This window comes from Hyla sarda, chromosome 2, assembly GCF_029499605.1.
Source record: "Hyla sarda isolate aHylSar1 chromosome 2, aHylSar1.hap1, whole genome shotgun sequence".
NCBI classification, from domain to species: Eukaryota; Metazoa; Chordata; class Amphibia; order Anura; family Hylidae; genus Hyla; species Hyla sarda.
In genome coordinates, this window is record NC_079190.1 from 6,582,193 (window position 1) to 6,601,242 (window position 19,050).

At 44.5% G+C, this 19,050-nt stretch overlaps 1 protein-coding gene across 1 annotated transcript; it reads right to left on the bottom strand.

Annotated features, from left to right (window-relative positions):
• Positions 1-929: 929 nt before the first annotated feature.
• Positions 930-10,061, bottom strand: LOC130356527 (olfactory receptor 1500-like). Its single transcript, XM_056558204.1, has 2 exons — positions 10,053-10,061; positions 930-1,868 (listed from the first exon to the last, which is right to left on the bottom strand). Exons 1-2 carry the CDS (start codon positions 10,059-10,061, stop codon positions 930-932), a joined length of 948 nt encoding a protein of 315 aa, XP_056414179.1.
• Between the last annotated feature and the right edge of the window lie 8,989 nt (positions 10,062-19,050).

A 19,050-nucleotide genomic window follows, 5' to 3' on the forward strand; every position in this document is an offset into this window, starting at 1 on the left:
AATTATAACAACAATGGTAATAATAATAATAATAGTAAGAGTCATTATAATAATAATATCAGGTTGTTTAGACAGATAAGATCTCATAGATCAGGTTGTGGTTTCTGCGTCCTATAGATGGCAGTGCAACCTATGGCTACTAACAACATTTACACTTACACTTATGTAACAGGACCTAAAGCGTAGTTTACATAGGCGTCATCAAGTCTGTTTTTGTATATTGCCATTCCCATCGCATAATGAATCCCATTGACTCAAAATGAGTTCCATTGACTTATAATGGATCAAATTGACTCCTAATGGGTTCCATTGACTTCTAATGGATCCAATTGACTCCTAATGGGTTCCATTGACTTCTAATTGATCCAATTGACTCCAAATGGATTCCATTGACTTCTAAGGGATCCACTTGACTCATAATGCGTTTCGATACATTTTTGATGGGTCCTATTGACTTTTAATAAACTCCATTGACTTCTTATGGATCCCATTGACTCATAATGACTCATAAGTTCATTAACTTATAATTGATCCATTGACTTCTAATAGGATCAATTGACTTATAATGGATCCAATTGACTCATAATGGGTTTCGATACATTTTTTGATAAATTATATTGACTTATATTGACTAACATACTAACATAGGTCATAAGGTTGAAAAAAGACCAGAGTCCATCAAGTGAGTTCCATTGACTTCTTATGGATCCCATTGACTCATAATGGGTTCCATCCACTTATAATGAATCCCATTGACTCACGATGGGTTCCATTAACATATAACAGATCCACTCTACTCCTAATGGGTTCTTTTGACATATAATGGATCACTTAGCCCCAAGTTTGTTCATTTCTGAGGAGACAGTTTAGGTACCCACAATTATAACATTGTAGGCTAGTCTTTCTTTACTAATATTCTTTATTTGTAATTAAAAATTGTTTTCTCTCTTTAATATTGATTTCAACGTTCTTTTAATTTCCTCATTTCTGAGACAGAATATGATGGGACTAGTTGAATGAGGCACGAAGGTGTACAGACATATAAGAGAGATGTAAACGTCCACCTGCGGCTTTTGTATCTGTTCAAAGGTGTAAACAATCATCCGTGGGACGTAGTAGATCACGATGACGAACCAGTGGGTCATGCAGGTGTAGAAGGCTTTATTCCAGTTGCTGGACTTTATTGAAGAACAGATATTTGTGATTATGACACAATAGGAGACAATGATAAAAAAAAACGGGCTCACGTGAACGGCAAAGCTCATATAGTAACCTTTCAAATGAGTCGGAGCCGGATCAACGTAGGTTGTGCCGATAACAGCTCCCATAGAGCAGAATAGGTTATTTACTTTATTTGAACCAATGTAAGGTAGACCAAGCATCAGATACAGGACAGTAAATCCAATCACCAGAGCTAACACGTATAACACTACCAGACTGATTCTAATAAATCTGTTACTAACAATGGCGTGATACCGGAGGGGCTTACAAATGGCAACATAGCGGTCAATGGCCATGAATGTGATGATAAAGGAGTCAAGAGAATTCAGGGTATGAACGATGGTCATCTGTAGGAAACATCCCGCGAAGGTCATGGATCCAGCTCCAAACCAATACTTGGCAATGATGTTTGGTAAAGTCGAGGTGTCGAACAAAAGGTCGGAGAAGGCCAGGTTTAAGATTATAATATACATCGGTTGGTGTAAATGTTTTTTAAGGAAGATCAACAGGATGACAGTGAGGTTTGCACATAATGACAGATAATAGATTAGGAAAATAAGAATCCCAAAGCCAATGTGATATTTCTCAGGAAGACCAGGAAACCCAACCAGGACAAACTCAAAAACTGATTCATTGGCCATGTTCTTCTTCGGTATCTATAAGAAATAAAATATATTCAACTAAATCAACCTATAAAAAGTCCAGAAAATTATTCAGATACATTATAATTAGTTGAGTTTTTTTTTTTGAAAGCTCTGCTTTCGGAAAGTGTTCGGTTCGGACAAGTCATCTCTTTTGTCACAGTAAAGCAGCGATCTGTATAGATTGCTGTTTTGCTGTAAAATCTTGCCGGGTTGAGCACTATGCATTGGTCCAGCAAGGAAAGAGGTAATTAGGGCTGCTGAGCAATAGCAGTTAAAACTTACCCGTCAGATCCCACAAAAAAATTTTATGCCTCTATCACCTATATTTATTATAAAAATATTTATTTTCACTAGCCCACAGTATTAGAAGTCCTCTCAGGGAAAGGGGTCGTGTCCGTCCCTGGTGGTGGTGGGAGGTGATTGGTACATCTTGTCCATTACTCATGGACAAGCTGATGCTTCTGCAGGACTGGTTAATGTCCCAGTAGGTATGGGGACCCATAGTAAGCAGATTTTCAGGAGTCGTTTTCTTTATTAAATATTCAAAATTTTGTAAACAACCATATTATAAAATGTCTTTAACCCCTTAAGGACAGCAGTTTCTTTTTTCATTTTTGCACTCTCTTATTTTCCACTTCACCTTCTAAAAATCTGAACACTTTTAATTTTGTACCTACAGACAATTTTGCAACACCAATTGTACTTTGTAATGACATCAATCGTTTCACCACAAAATCACCACTTTTTAGACATCACAATCAATGTTCAGAACGCTGGAGCACCGAAGCACCACAGTGCTCTCTGCACTGTCCAGAGTAGGAGCAAATCCCCATAGCAAACCTCTCCTGCTCTGGACAGAGGTGTCAGCAGAGAGCACTGTGGTCAAACAGGAAGGAAATTCAAAAAGAAAAGAACATCCTGTGGAGCATACAAAAGCCTCTAAGTACTTTAAGGATTAAGATTTCTTTAATAGAAAAAAATTTTTTTCCAGTGGATTACCCCTTTACGGTCTCCCATCACTTCTTTGTGATACTAAAAACCAGGATCTTGTGGGGACTACAGAAACAACTGAACTGACTCCACCTTTTTCTTACCCTACTCACTTGTTTCCCCACACCTGGTGCCCTTCACAAGAACCACAGGGCCGCATACAGAGCTTGACTCTAGTTTTTCGGAACGTTGAGCACATGGATCTCTATTTTCAACTAGTGCCACCCAAAATGTCCTCATTGAAATCGTTGATTCATAGAACTTCCTTGCAAAACTCAATATAATCTAACTCAGTGGTCTCAAACTGTGGCCCTACGGACGTTGCAAAACTTCCACTCACAGCTGTTGGCTGTCCGGGCATGCTGGGAGTTTAAGTTTTGCAAAATCTGAAGGGCCACAGTTTGAGACCACTGATCTAGCCCCTCTAAATAAGGTCCTGATAGGGGTTCCAGTTTAAGCCAATATGCTTCCATTTTGCTTTGCCATCCTCCCAGATGGACCACCTTGGTGAATTTTCCCCCCTAACCAATCATCCAGAAAAGATTCAGGACTGGAACCAGTGCTACTAGTCTCTTGGCCATTTATGAAGTGGATTTAAACCAAGACCCTCTGGATTATTCATCATTCTCTTTTTTCTAGCTTATCCTTTTAGGGTAGATTGACGCTGCGGATGCGTTACTGACCATCCCTGGAGTGTGCCTCCTGCTGTGCCCATGTGCCCTGCTTTGTCTGCTCGTCAACAGCTGTTCGCGCTACTAGCAGACACACAGTGATCTGCGAGTTGCGTGCATAGTGGTCGCTCACCCTGCTCCCTGAGCTAGGCCTAGAGAGGCTGCGATGTATGTATTAGTTTGTATACCGTTGCTACCCCTGACTGTTTCCTCTCACCCTTTACTGTGTTTTTGTAGTTTGCCATTGTGACTTGACGTCCCAGCACTGTAAATTAGGAAGGGACCGTCTTCATGGGTTGTGGATGTGTCTCCTAGGGCGGATATGAAATAGACAGGGACAGGGGCTGTGGATAAGTGCAGGGCTTCACTGATTCCTTGTCCATATGTGACAATATGGATTTTTCTGTATGCTAGAGTGTTCCCCAACCCAGTCCCCAATAACCCCCAATATTCCAGGTTTCTTCAGTTACTTCATTAGAACAGTGTCACGCGCGGATGCGCAGTGTACTCACAAACATGGCGGTCCCTCACCCAGCTCCCTGAGCTAGGCCGAGAGGGACCGCGATGTCTATGAGTACAATGTGCATGTGACTCACAGATAATTGTGTGTCTGCTCATAGGGGAGGATTGTTGCTCACGAGCAGACAAAGCAGGGCACAACAAGAGGGTCAGTAGCACATCCGCAGCATCAAATCCGCTTAGGATGCACTACCTGTGATCCTAACCTTAGTGGAAAAGCTTCTGACCAATACCTACTACCCAAAGAAATGTTTCTCCTCCTTATACTCTATGGTCAAAGAAACGCCTCTGAAAAGAGTCTATATTGCTCATCCACAGCCCCTGTCCCTGCCTATTGTGTATCTTCCCTAAGCGACACATCCACAACCAATGAAGACAGTCCCTTCCTACTTTAAGTGCTGGGACGTCAAGTCAAAAGGGCAAGCTACAAAAACACAGTAAACAGTCAGGGGTAGCAATGGTATATAAACACACAAATTAATACAGAGTGAACAAGCTGAGGTCAGAACCAAAAGGACTAAAGAAATGCTGAATCAATAAGCAAAGGGTTAACCAGAAAACACAGCCAAAGTCAGTCAGAATAGAGAATACAGATAACGCTAGCTTCAGAAGTTATTTCTTTTACAAGCAACATGTAAATGAACCAGGAACCAGGCAGACTTAAATAGACACTGTTATTAAAACAAATTTTTGCTACTGCACTCCTCGTGGTAAGTAAAACATCTTTCAAATGTACTTTGTTTAAAAAAAAGGAAGTTTTCTATGTTTTATTTGTGTTTTAAAAAAGCTACCACTTGGTGTCCCCCTACTTGTCCAGAGCACATTTTCCCCCATCTCTTGCACAGACGTTGGACTTCTGCTGGCTTGGCAGAAGTCCAAAATCAGGAAATACTGAGGGCGGTCTGTGCAGCTTTAGCCAATCATAGCTCATCTCACACTGAACTGTTCTGGGCAGTGTGTAACAGAGTGAGGGAGGAACTTCTCCCTGTATGGCTTCAGATGATGTCACGCCTGCTGGGGAACACCCCCTTCCCAGTCTGTGAATGTGACTGAGATTGAGCAGAAAATACAGAGCAATATCAAGGTAGAAAACTAACAAACAATAAAAAATAAAGGCCGGGGGTGGTTTATCATGATGGGGGCAGTGAACTGGGAAGATTATCAAATTTATCAAGATCATGACAGGTACTCTTTAAATACCCAGGACTAGCAGGGTGCGGATGTAAGATGAGATCTGAATGGATAAAGATGCAACAGAGGGGATTGGTTACAGCTTCACCACAGCCACTACAAGCTAAGTCAGAAACTAGAAAAGTTTAATACATTTAAGATAATTTCTTGGTAATACCCTAACACATGCTGGTGCTTAATGTTTTGGAGTTCATTCATCCACACTTGGGGGTCTTGCCCCACTCTTCCACCGTATGAGCAGTCATATAACAAATCTATGAAGGCCATGGCCCCGGACCAGCCAATCAACATCTTCGTAGACCTTCGGAACATACGAATAACAAGACAAGCCACCTTTCTTATTGGCCGGAGATGAACTTTTGATACTTCTCCTTCTCCACTCTTGAGATCCCAAACTTGTCCAACCATTGAGCAAAATGATCCACATTTACCATCTGGAGGAAAAGGCTGCCATAGCCTCTAGGCAACACCATAGCTTCCGCGGCTCTCCAGTACACTATTTTGGTTAGGTATTTGGCTGTCTGGGCATGCTAGGATTGGTAGTTTTGCAAGCACTGGAGGCAGACTGGTTGGGAAACACTGTCCTAGAGACATGTCAAAAGATTTGATCGGTCTAGGTGTGAGTGTTTAGACCCTGACCAATTTCTACAACGCGTGTGGAGAGAAGCATGCGGCTAAGCGCTTCTCTCCCTGCTTTCCGCACTGATGACTGAGTCTGTCTCCAAAGCCACAAGAGAACGTGCTTAGTTCATTCTGTTGGGTGAACAGGAGTCCGAGGGGTCACTTACTTTAATATGTTCAGTAGGTCCTGAGATATGTCCCTCAGAAGATCCTCTGCTAAATTCTGTGAATCACGCGCATGGGGCAGGGCTTTGTCAGCTCAATTTACATATTAATTGTCTGTGACTCCACTTTACTAGGATGTGCAGTCACAGATAATGAATATGTAAATAGAGCTGGTGAAGCCCCACCCCCTGCATGCGATTCACTGAATTCAGCAGAGGGACATATCTCATATTAAAATAAGTGACCCCTCTTTGGACTCCTGTTCACCCAGACGATAAACCAGTGTATTGGGTTTAATGTGGGTAAACAGGCTGACTGTTTTCTTTTAAGTGTCATACAGTAATGGACATGCTTACCAAGGATCTGTGCTTGTGTTGGTGGTAAATGGCCATGTCCTGTGTCCACCATCATGCTGCTTGCTTGTTTTTGAGAACTAGCTAATTCCTGTTTCCATAGTCTCCCTTAGACTACAATCCCCAGGATCCTTTGTTTTAAGGTCGGAGGTCCCTTATTGTCCTTCCACACATCGGTCGCCCCACCCATTGCAGCACAGCACAATCTGACACACAAGCTGTGGATCTGCATGATGACGAATGTGAGCCAGTAACGTCATCAGGGGCCGGCTTCCCACACCACAGAGGAAAAAGCCAAGCCCCCTTTCATTATCTGACTTGTAATGTATTGTCTTGGGCTGCACAGCAAGTTGGGAAAGGTCCGAGACATCACTTATTTTGTGGGCTGCAGAAAATGAACTTCCAGGGAGAAGAAAGACAGAGCAATTTGATGCCAGCCACCAAACACTGGTAAGTGACATTTATATGTAACTAGACTAAATAAATATATATATATATATATTGTGTGTGTATGTGTGTGTGTAGTGTCCCAGTACAGAATATGGTCCTGTCAGGTAAATGCTGCCTCAGGTGCCTTAAGAATGTCTGTTCCCGGCCCACAACTCCAGATGCCATGATATTTTACTTTATGTCTTACTGGATGATGATTTCTGCTATATAAGTTATGCTAGGTTTATTAAATGTCAATGTGCCTTTAAGCGTGAGCAATGCAGAGGAGGTCAAGTGATCATTGTGCCCAATGGGAGCCCCTGCCTGCTGCCTTAACTAGTCCAGACAGGGAGGGGTCAGGAGAGTTAGGTGAGAGGGTGAGGAGAGGAGGTAGAAGTGTAGAGAAGGAGTGAGAGGAGTGCTGCAGGGAAACAATGGAGTCCGAAGAAAGTCAGAAGACATGCAGCAACGCTATCTGCAGGTGTCCCCCACACAGGACGAGTCAGTTATTCCTAGATGTGGGGAGTTTGAGCTGATGTGTTGACGGGCCCCATAACCCAAGTCCAGGATAACGTCAGTGAGGGCCAAAGGTCTAGTCCAAGACCCCGGCGGTAGGAAACTTAATGGAATGCTCTGCAGAACCCAAGTCAGCTTTAGTTGTCTCCAGTAACAAGTAACAGTCTCTCCAAGTAACTAACTCCAGTCAAATCAAGTTGTAAGTAAGTGTAGTACACTACAAGTCTCAGCAGGCTCAATGATTTCTTGATTTCCTCTGCATTCCTCCTGTTCTGCTCTATGTTGCGAAGGACTGTAACATCTGTCCATAAATCCTCAATAAAGGCAGTTTTCCGTAACCCTGCGTCTGAAGTGTTCATTGCCTCAGTGCTTGGCCCAGGAGGACCGCTTCACCTTGAAGTTTAGGGGGGGGTTACACTACCCTGGCGTCACAAATTATCTACTGACTGTCACTGCTCCCCACATTACAACACTACAACAAGCCATTAAATCCCAGCTCATCACATGTATATATATATATTTGGTATTACTGTAATTGTACTCACCCTGAGAGCATAGATATGTTTAAAAGTTTAAAATACAAAAAAGTCATAACAAAATCACATTTTTCCCACCTGTAAAAGAAAGAATTTAGAAAAGACATCCTATATAAGCCCTAGAGTGGTGACATTAGAAAATTCAATATACCCCTCAAATAAAATAAATAAATAAAATAAAAAGGAAAGAAAGAAAGAGAGAAAAGAAAAGAAGAAAAAGTGAGAAAAAAAACAAGCTCTAATTTGGTCATACTGACAGAAAAAAAAAAGCCCAATAAAGAAAGAAAATTGCTTGGATATTAAGGCATTGAATGGAAGGGGTTAATGGAAGCATCAAAATCGTGAAGCATTTGGGGATAACATCAAAGGGGTTTATCCAGGAATAATAAAGCAGAGCTAATTTCTTTCAAAAACAGCTCCACCTCTGTCCCCAGGTTGTGTGTGGTATTACAACTTGGCTCCATTTACAGTGGGGCAAAAAAGTATTTAGTCAGCCACCAATTGTGCACGTTCTCCCACTTAAAAAGATGAGAGGCTGAATTTCAATCATAGGTTATAACCTCAACTATGAGGGACGGATGAGAAAAATAATACATAAAATCACATTGTCAGATTTTTTCAGAATTTATTGGCACATTATTTTGGAAAATAAGTATTTGGTCACCTACAAACAAGCAAGATTTCTGGCTCTCACAGACCTGTAATTTCTTCTTTAAGTCTCCTCTATCCTTCACTCGTTACCTGTATTAATGGCTCCTGTTTAAACTTGTTATCAGTATAAAAGACACCTGTGCACAACCTCAAACAGTCACACTCCAAACTCCACTATGGCCAAGACCAAAAAGCTGTCGAAGGACACCAGAAACAAAATTGTAGACCTGAACCAGGCTGGGAAGACTGAATCTGCAATAGGCAAGCAGCTTGGTGTGAAGAAATCAACTGTGGGAGCAATTATTAGAAAATGGAAGACATACAAGACCACTGATAATCTCCCTCGATCTGGGGCTCCACGCAAGATCTCACCCCGTGGTGAGCAAAAATCCCAGAGCCACACGGGGGGACCTAGTGAATGACATGAAGAGAGCTGGGACCAAAGTAACAAAGGCTACCATCAGTAACAAAATATGCCGCCAGGGACTCAAATCATGCAGTGCCAGACGTGTCCCCCTGCTTAAGCCAGTACATGTCTGGGCCCGTCTGAAGTTTGTTAGAGAGCATTTGGATGATCCAGAAGAGGATTGGGAGAATTTCATGTGTTCAGATGAAACCAAAGTAGAACTTTTTGGTAAAAACTCAACGCGTCTTGTTTGAAGGAGAAAGAATGCTGAGTTGCATCCAAAGAACACCATACCTACTGTGAAGCATGGGGGTGGAAACATCATGCTTTGGGGCTGTTTTTCAGCAAAGGGACCAGGAAGACTGATCCATGTAAAGGAAAGAATGAATGGGGCCATGTATCGTGAGATTTTGAGTGAAAACCTCCTTCCATCAGCAAGGGAATTGAAGATGAAATGTGGCTGGGTCTTTCAGCATGACAATGATCCCAAACACACCGCCCGGGCAATGAAGGAGTGGCTTTGTAAGAAGCATTTCAAGGTCCTGGCGTGGCCTAGCCAGTCTCCAGATCTCAACCCCATAGAAAACCTTTCGAGGGAGTTGAAAGTCTGTGTTGCCCAGCGACAGCCCCAAAACATCACTGCTCTAGAGGAGATCTGCATGGAGGAATGGGCCAAAATACCAGCAGCAGTGTGTGAAAACCTTGTGAAGACAGAAAACATGTGACCTCTGTCATTGCCAACAAAGGGGATATAACAGTATTGAGATGAACTTTTGTTATTGACCAAATACTTATTTTCCACCATAATGTGCAATTACATTTAAAAAGAAATTAGACATGTGATTTTATGGATTTTTTTCTTATTCTGTCTCTCATAGTTGAGGTTATAACCTATGATGGAAATTACAGCCTCTCATCTTTTTAAGTGGGAGAACTGGCCCAATTGGTGGCTGACTAAATACTTTTTTGCCCCACTATACTTCAATGGAACCGAGCTGCAGAACCACACCCAACCTGGAGACAGACGGAGAGCTGTTTTTTTTTTTTTTTTTAAAGAAATTAGCTCTGTTTTTTTCTATTCCTGGATAACCTCGAAACCTTTGGGGCCAAAAACATTGCGGCCTACACTGTCTTATCACGTGGATCATTCCTCTCTGTTGTAGCGGTCTTCGGTGTCGATTGTTGACGTGGAGCGAAAAAATTTGATACATTGACTGATACATTGTAACATGCAGAAAAAATAAGAGAGATTTGTGCTGCTGATATGTATGACTCAAAAGTGTGTCTCCCAACTAGCTTGCCTCCAGCTGTTGCAAAACTACAACTCCTAGCATGCCCGGACAGCCGAAGGCTGTCCGGGCATGCTGGGGGTTGTAGTTTTGCAACAGCTGGAGGCATGCTGGTTTGAAAACATTGGCTTAGAGGATTGTATGCACTGAATACAATTACATAAAACATACTTGGAGTTGTAGTTCAGCGGTGACCATAGGGGCATATGGTGACCTACCTGCTGCCCGTCACACTGCCCGTCAGGCTCTTCTGTCAGATCGTATATAATAGAATCACTCTGCTCTTTTATACAGGTCGGGCGTCAGGTTTGTTCCTTGGAGAGATGGTGGAAACTATTGGGATAATTCAGTAATTGCTCATTAACGTTTCCGCATCAGACCAGGAGTCTCCGAAGACGTTCTACTCCCATATCTATAGATAACGTAACGTTCTATCTCACTCCTAGTTATTTCCATCCAGTTTGTATCACAATATATTTTATTCACCTGCTCTAAATGGTTAATATCTGGTCGGAGAACGTTCGGTGTAATAGAAATAAATTGTATCTAGCTGTATCAGGTTTAATGAAGAATTCTGCCGAACATTGTGATTAGATAAGGTAACTTTTCTTACCAGACTTGTCGCGTCGGTGACATCCTTTTTAGCTTGGGGACACACTCCGTGCCGTACCGCCTATGGCACATCCTACGACACACAAGGTTATACCGGAATCCAGTATTAGAAATCTGGCTTCTAGAACCCCCCCCCCCCCCCCCCCCCCCGTGCCATTTCATCCCCCTTCATCACTCCCTATGCTATTTCATTCAACCCTTGTGCCACTTCATTGCCCCTCTTGATCCCCCCAAAGCCACTTAATTCCTCCCCCTTAAATCCCCCCTGTGCCACATCATTCCCCCCCTCCTTGATCCCCCCGTGCCATTTCATTTCCCCCATTATCACCCCCTGTGCCATGTTACCCCTCTTTATCCTCCCACGTGCCATGTCCTCCCCATCTTGATCTGCCCATACCATTTCAACCGCCCCTTTATCTCCCCCTGTGCCACATCATTGCTTACCCTCTTAGCCATTTTATTCCCTCCTGTAGATCTTTTATTAAAAATATAAAAAATTACCATAATTATAAACAACACCATAACAATAATACAAACAACATACAATACATACATGTAATGAGTCCATATAAGTCCTTAAATGTCCATCAAAGTATTTCCTGCTCCAGCCACATTCTCACCAAACACACCACTATAATAACAACCCCACAAATGTAAACTACTAAACACTACTGAATAATAATAATAGTAATAATAATAACAAATAATAATCATAATATTCATAACCTTAAAGGGGTTATCCAGGCAAAACCTTTTTTTTTTTATATATATATATATCAACTGGTTCCAGAATGTTAAACAGATTTGTAAATTACTTCTATTAAAAAATCTTAATCCTTTCAGTACTTTTGAGCTTCTGAAGTTAAGGTTGTTCTTTTCTGTCTAAGTGTTCTCTGATGACACGTGTCTCGGGAATCGCCCAGTTTAGAAGCAAATTCCCATAGCAAACCTCTTCTAAACTGGGCGTTTCCTGAGACACGTGTCATCAGAGAGCACTTGGACAGAAAAGAACAACCTTAACTTCAGAAGCTTGTGTGACAGAAGCAGAAGCTGGTGTGACATCAGGGGCATCACTCGGCAGTGCCGGCCGCCGCCACTGCTCACCGACTTAGCGATCAATGAACCCAGACGAGAGATCTCGACATACTGAATCTCAAAAGGTGCCACAGATCAGATTGGTTTCTGCGCGGCTACTCAGTGGGTCCTCATGGCCTCTATTCGACCCATGGCTTCCATGTGTCCATCATGCCCCTCAAATAAACGCAATACAGGAGTACGGCCCCAAGTCCCAAAGTGGCTAACATAGTCCCATAGTCCCAATAATTAAATGGTAACTTTAACTGAAGAAGCTGGATCCTCACATAACATGGTGCTAATGTGATGCTAATGTAATGTGTAGGGAAATACCTTATCACTTCGTGACGCCAGGGCACCGTTATCCTATACATGGTCCGAGGTAGAGACAGCTTCTCCTGGGCCAGATACGAGGAGTACAGGAACACACCAATGTCAGGTTATGGATGACTGTCTTTACTGAGCAGAAACTGACTTTAGAAAGGATTGAAGATTGATACAGGTAGATACAGGGTTCTGTCAAGGTGCTGTAGCTTTCCCCGTCAGGCTTGAATTTCCTATGTGCGGCTGATCCTTGCAGAATGACCGGATAAAGTAGATTTAATCTGGGCCTTCCCTTAGAGCTTCTCTACACCTCAAACCTTTACCACGCCGGTGCTCAGACTCATCTCAGTGACTAGCACTGGACTGGGGAAACTCCTCCCCCCACTACACTATATGACCAAGAATTTAGGGGTTCCCATTGGCAGGCAGGGTCACATAAGGTTTACACAGCTCCTCTCTTAAAGGTACAAAACATATATAAATAACAAGAATAGAAATAACATATAGCATGATACCAATGAAAATATATAAAACTTTTGGTAAAGTGCTGAAACACAATAGAAACAAATCAGTCCCACGGTGGGCCCAAAACCTGTGGTCTGCCCAAAGAAGTGCGAAGCCACAGGATAGACCTTTGGTGCTGGGACACCACACTAACACTTTGTCATAGAGGGGAAGGAATAAGTCTCTAGGTTCTTATGGTCTCTTTTGCCCCAATAGTTCACTCACTATTCTACATTGGGAGTAATAGGCCTTTCCCCAGGCCTCAGGATAGCCGATCTCTCACTCGTCTCTGTACATCTCGGGGCTGGTAGGGTCAGAGCTAGTTTGTGCTACTGAAAACTTGTAGAAGGCCTGAGGGCTGGAACCAAACCAGTTTAGTCTGGTCTAAATGAAGAAATGTGAGGGTGTCTCTGTATTCTGTTTCTTCTTGGTAAACCAGAGTCGGAGTCTGTCCTGCAAGGTCTAGTAAGGAAGTTTAGGCCTAGTCAGAAACATTAAAGGGGTTATCCAGGAAAAAACTTTTTATATATATCAACTGGCTCCAGAAAGTTAAACACATTTGTAAATTACTTCTATAAAAAAAATCTTAATCCTTTCAGTACTTATGAGCTTAGTTAAGGTTGTTCTTTTCTGTCTAAGTGCTCTCTTATGATACGTGTCTCGGGAAACACCCAGTTTAGAAGCAAATCCCCATAGCAAACCTCTTCTAAACTGGGCGTTTCCCAAGACAGGTGTCATCAGAGGATTTAGACAGAAAAGAACAACCTTAACTTCAGAAGCTCATAAGTACTGAAAGGATTAAGATTTTTCAATAGAAGTAATTTACAAATCTGTTTAACTTTCTGGAGCCAGTTGATATATATATATAAAAAAAGTTTTTTCCTGGAAAACCCCTTTAAAGGGGAATTCCCGCCCTAAGACATCTTGGGGGAGATTTATCAAAACTTGTGCAGAGGAAGAGTGGTGCAGTTGCCCATGGCAACCAATCAGATCACTTATTTCATTTTGCAGCGGCCTTGTTAAAAATGAAAGAAGCAAGCTGATTGGTTGCTGTGGGCAACTGGGCAACTTTTCCTGTGGAAAGGTTTTGATAAATCTCCCCCCTTATCCCCTATGCAAAGGACAGGGGATAAGATGTCTGACCGCGGGGTCCCGCCACTGGGGACCCCCACCATCTTGCATTTTGCACCCACCACGCCCCGCCCCCGCTATGCAAGTCTATGGGAGGGGGCGTTACAGCACTGGCACGGTTCATTAGGGGGCACTGGCACAGTTCATTAGGGGCACTGGCACAGTTTTTTAGGAGCACTAGCACAGTTCATTAGGGAGCCCTGGCACAGTTTATTAGGGGGCACTGGAATGGTTCATTAGGGGGCACTGGCATGGTTCATTTGGGGGCACTGGCACAGTTCATTAGGGAGCACTGGCATGGTTCATTAGGGGGCACTGGCACGGCTCATTTGGGGGCACTGGCACAGTTTATTAGGGGTCACTGATACAGTTCTTTAGGGGCACTGGCACAGTTCATTAGGGGGCACTGGCACAGTTCATTAGGGAGCACTGGCATGGTTCATTAGGGGGCACTGCCACAGTTCATTAGGGAGTACTGGCACAGTTCATTAGGGAGCACTGGCATGGTTCATTAGGGGGCACTGGCACGGCTCATTTGGGGGCACTGGCACAGTTCATTAGGGGGCACTGGCACAGTTTATTAGGGGCACTGGCACAGTTTATTAGGGGCACTGGCACGGTTCATTAGGTGTCACTAGCACAGTTTATTAGGGGTCACTGGTACAGTTCTTTAGGGGCACTGGCACAGTTCATTAGGGAGCACTGGCATGGTTCATTAGGGGGCACTGGCACAGTTCATTAGGGAGCACTGGCATGGTTCATTAGGGGGCACTGGCACGGCTCATTTGGGGGCACTGGCACAGTTCATTAGGGAGCACTGGCACAGTTCATTAGGGAGCACTGGCATGGTTCATTAGGGGGCATTGGCACGGCTCATTAGGGGTCACTGGCACAGTTAATTAGGGGCACTGGCACAGTTTATTAGGGGCACTGGCACAGTTTATAAGGGGGCACTGGCACAGTTCATTAGGGAGCACTGGCACAGTTCATTAGGGAGTACTAGCACAGTTCATTAGGGAGTACTAGCACAGTTCATTAGGGAGCACTGGCATGGTTCATTAGGGGGCACTGCCACAGTTTTTTAGGGGCACTGGCACAGTTTATTAGGGTCACTGGCACAGTTCATTAGGGAGCACTGGCACAGTTCATTAAGGGCACTGGCACAGTTTATAAGGGGCACTGGCACAGTTTATTAGGGGGCACTGGCACAGTTCACTAGGGGAAGTGGCACAGTTCTTTAGGAGCACTGGCACAGTTCTTTAGGGAGCACTGGCACAGTTCATTAGGGGCACTGGCATGGTTCATTAGGGGCACTGGCACGGTTCATTAGGGGTCACTGGCACAGTTTATTAGGGTCACTGGCACAGTTTATAAGGGGCACTTGCACAGTTCATTAGGGGGCACTGGCACAGTTCACTAGGGGAAGTGGCACAGTTCTTTAGGAGCACCGGCACAGTTCATTAGGGGCCACTGGCACCATTCATTAGGGGGCACTTGCACAGTTCTTTAGGGGGCACTGGCACAGTTTATTAGGGAACACTGGCCCGGTTCATTAGGGGGCACTGGCACAGTTCATAAGGGAGCACTGGCATGGTTCATTAGGGGGCACTGGCACAGTTCATTAGGGAGCATTGGCACAGTTCATTAGGGGGCACTGGCACGGCTCATTTGGGGGCACTGGCACAGTTCATTAGGGAGCACTGGCATGGTTCATTAGGGGGCACTGGCACGGCTCATTAGGGGTCACTGGCACAGTTAATTAGGGGCACTGGCACAGTTTATTAGGGACACTGGCACAGTTTATTAGGGGGCACTGGCACAGTTCATTAGGGAGCACTGGCACAGTTCATTAGGGAGTACTAGCACAGTTCATTAGGGAGCACTGGCATGGTTCATTAGGGGGCACTGCCACAGTTATTTAGGGGCACTGGCACAGTTTATTAGGGGCACTGGCATGGTTCTTTAGGGGTCACTGGCACAGTTTATTAGGGGTCACTGGCACAGTTCTTTAGGGGCACTGGCACAGTTCATTAGGGAGCACTGGCACAGTTCATTAAGGGCACTGGCACAGTTTATAAGGGGCACTGGCACAGTTTATTAGGGGGCACTGGCACAGTTCACTAGGGGAAGTGGCACAGTTCTTTAGGAGCACTGGCACAGTTCTTTAGGGAGCACTGGCACAGTTCATTAGGGGTCACTGGCACAGTTTATTAGGGTCACTGGCACAGTTTATAAGGGGCACTGGCATGGTTCATTAGGGGGCACTGGCACGGTTCATTAGGGGTCACTGGCACAGTTTATTAGGGTCACTGGCACAGTTTATAAGGGGCACTGGCACAGTTCATTAGGGGGCACTGGCACAGTTCACTAGGGGAAGTGGCACAGTTCTTTAGGAGCACCGGCACAGTTCATTAGGGGCCACTGGCACCATTCATTAGGGGGCACTTGCACAGTTCTTTAGGGGGCACTGGCACAGTTCATTAGGGAACACTGGCCCGGTTCATTAGGGGGCACTGACACAGTTCATAAGGGAGCACTGGCATGGTTCATTAGGGGGCACTGGCACAGTTCATTAGGGAGCATTGGCACAGTTCATTAGGGGGCACTGGCACGGCTCATTTGGGGGCACTGGCACAGTTCATTAGGGAGCACTGGCACAGTTCATTAGGGAGCACTGGCATGGTTCATAATGGGGGCACTGGCACAGCTCATTAGTGGTCACTGGCACAGTTAATTAGGGGCACTGGCACAGTTTATTAGGGACACTGGCACAGTTTATTAGGGGGCACTGGCACAGTTCATTAGGGAGCACTGGCACAGTTCATTAGGGAGTACTAGCACAGTTCATTAGGGAGCACTGGCATGGTTCATTAGGGGGCACTGCCACAGTTATTTAGGGGCACTGGCACAGTTTATTAGGGACACTGGCACGGTTCTTTAGGGGTCACTGGCACAGTTTATTAGGGGTCACTGGCACAGTTCTTTAGGGGCACTGGCACAGTACATTAGGGAGCACTGGCACAGTTCATTAAGGGCACTGGCACAGTTTATAAGGGGCACTGGCACAGTTTATTAGGGGGCACTGGCACAGTTCACTAGGGGAAGTGGCACAGTTCTTTAGGAGCACTGGCACAGTTCTTTAGGGAGCACTGGCACAGTTCATTAGGGGCACTGGCATGGTTCATTAGGGGGCACTGGCACGGTTCATTAGGGGTCACTGGCACAGTTTATTAGGGTCACTGGCACAGTTTATAAGGGGCACTGGCACAGTTCATTAGGGGGCACTGGCACAGTTCACTAGGGGAAGTGGCACAGTTCTTTAGGAGCACCGGCACAGTTCATTAGGGGCCACTGGCACCATTCATTAGGGGGCACTTGCACAGTTCTTTAGGGGGCACTGGCACAGTTCATAAGGGAGCACTGGTACAGTTCTTTAGAAGCACTGGCACAGCTCATTAGGGGCACTGGCACAGTTTATTAGGGAGCACTGGCACAGCTCATTAGGGAGCACTGGCACAGTTTATTAGGGAACACTGGCACAGCTCATTAGGGAGCACTTGACACAGCTCATTTGGGGCACTGGCACAGTTTATTAGGGGGCACTGGTACCGTTCAATAGGGGGCACTGGCACAGTTTTTAGGGACTCACTATAAACAAGGTGTGGGTGTATGTCTGCACCTGGGTATGCCGTAGTGTACACAGTTTTTTAGGGTGCATTGGCACATTTCATTGGGGAAGCAGTTGGTGCTTCAAGATAATTTGACATTAGAAAATAACCTTTTCTTTAGTTTTTTAATAATGTTTGGTTATTTTTTTATTTCCCATTTACTGTCTAAATGTTCAAATAATCCTGACATTTAGCAGTTTTCATTCTTAAAACTAGGGTCTAAAACTAAGTTGAGACTTCCTGCTGCATCTGTGATGATAAGGAGGAGGTTGTTGGAAAGTGACCTGTACAGCATTACGGTAAGAGGTGACAACAGTAGATAGAAAAGATAATAGGTGATCAGCCCTCCACCCTCCTTGTGGAATGATCTCTGCAAAGGTCAGAAACCTGTCCCATTTATGTCAGTGGGACAGCTCGTGTCTATGTCCATCAGGCTTGCTGTAGAGTGTACCTCTAATTGCTGCTTAGGCCGTACACAAAATAATGGACAAAAAAGTGTAAAAAAATATATAACAAATAGAACATAGAAGCCGATTAGAAAAAAGAACATGTCTCCTGGCTTATGTCCATTGCTCTGTTCATGGTGACCTTTGGACCATGTACCTGTTAACTCTTTGCCTGCTGATTCTTTTATTATGTGCTCTCCTGGCCGTTATGTTTGGACCATGTACCTCTTAACACCTTGTGTGCTGCATTGGTCCATATGTGTTCTCCTGGCTTCTAATCTCTGGATTTTTTCTACTTATTCTTCTGCCTAATAATTTTGGCATTTTAATACTCTTGATACTGACTGAGCTACAACGATTAATCATTGTCATCGATTTTTAGGGGGTGTGGCTTCGGTCACTAGGGGGCTTGGCCTAGCTAACACTAGTAAATCTAATATTACTACTGTAGGGGGTCAGCGTCAGCCCCTTGAATGACTAAACTCCATTTACACTGTACTTCTATTGAGAAAGTCCCACAGACTGTCATGCATCTTCCAGCCACAAGATGTCACTGTTGTTGTAAGTGAGAATAAGACACAGTTGTTGCTTTAAGAGAGGAGATCTTTCTGGAGAGGAGGAGGAGCAGGAAGTTCCTGGAGCTGTTTGGTGTTCGGCTCTCTATGGCTGTGCAGAGCTGAGGAAAGAGACTGTACAAAGTGGCCTTGACAGGGCATATAGACTGTCTAATCCAGGGACTGAACAACAGGATCCTGTCAGAGAAGACAGAGCTGAACTGTGATGCTACAGACTGCAGCTGAGAACCAGAGCAAGAGAGGAGAACATCCCAGAACACCTCAAGCAAGTTACAGAGCAAGGGACCAGACTGCAGTGACAGAACAAGATAAGCAACCTGCAAAGAAACCCAGACCAGTGCATAAGAGACTGCAGCTGTAGACAGCAAGGGAGAGACCCAGAGACCTGACTGCAACCACCATCACAGAGACTGAGATAAAGCAGCTGTACCTACAGAACTGTGAGTGTGCACCAGTGCTGACCTGTGGTAGGGCATAGAGCAGGTTCCCTTAGACAGAGCGTTGCAGCAACGTG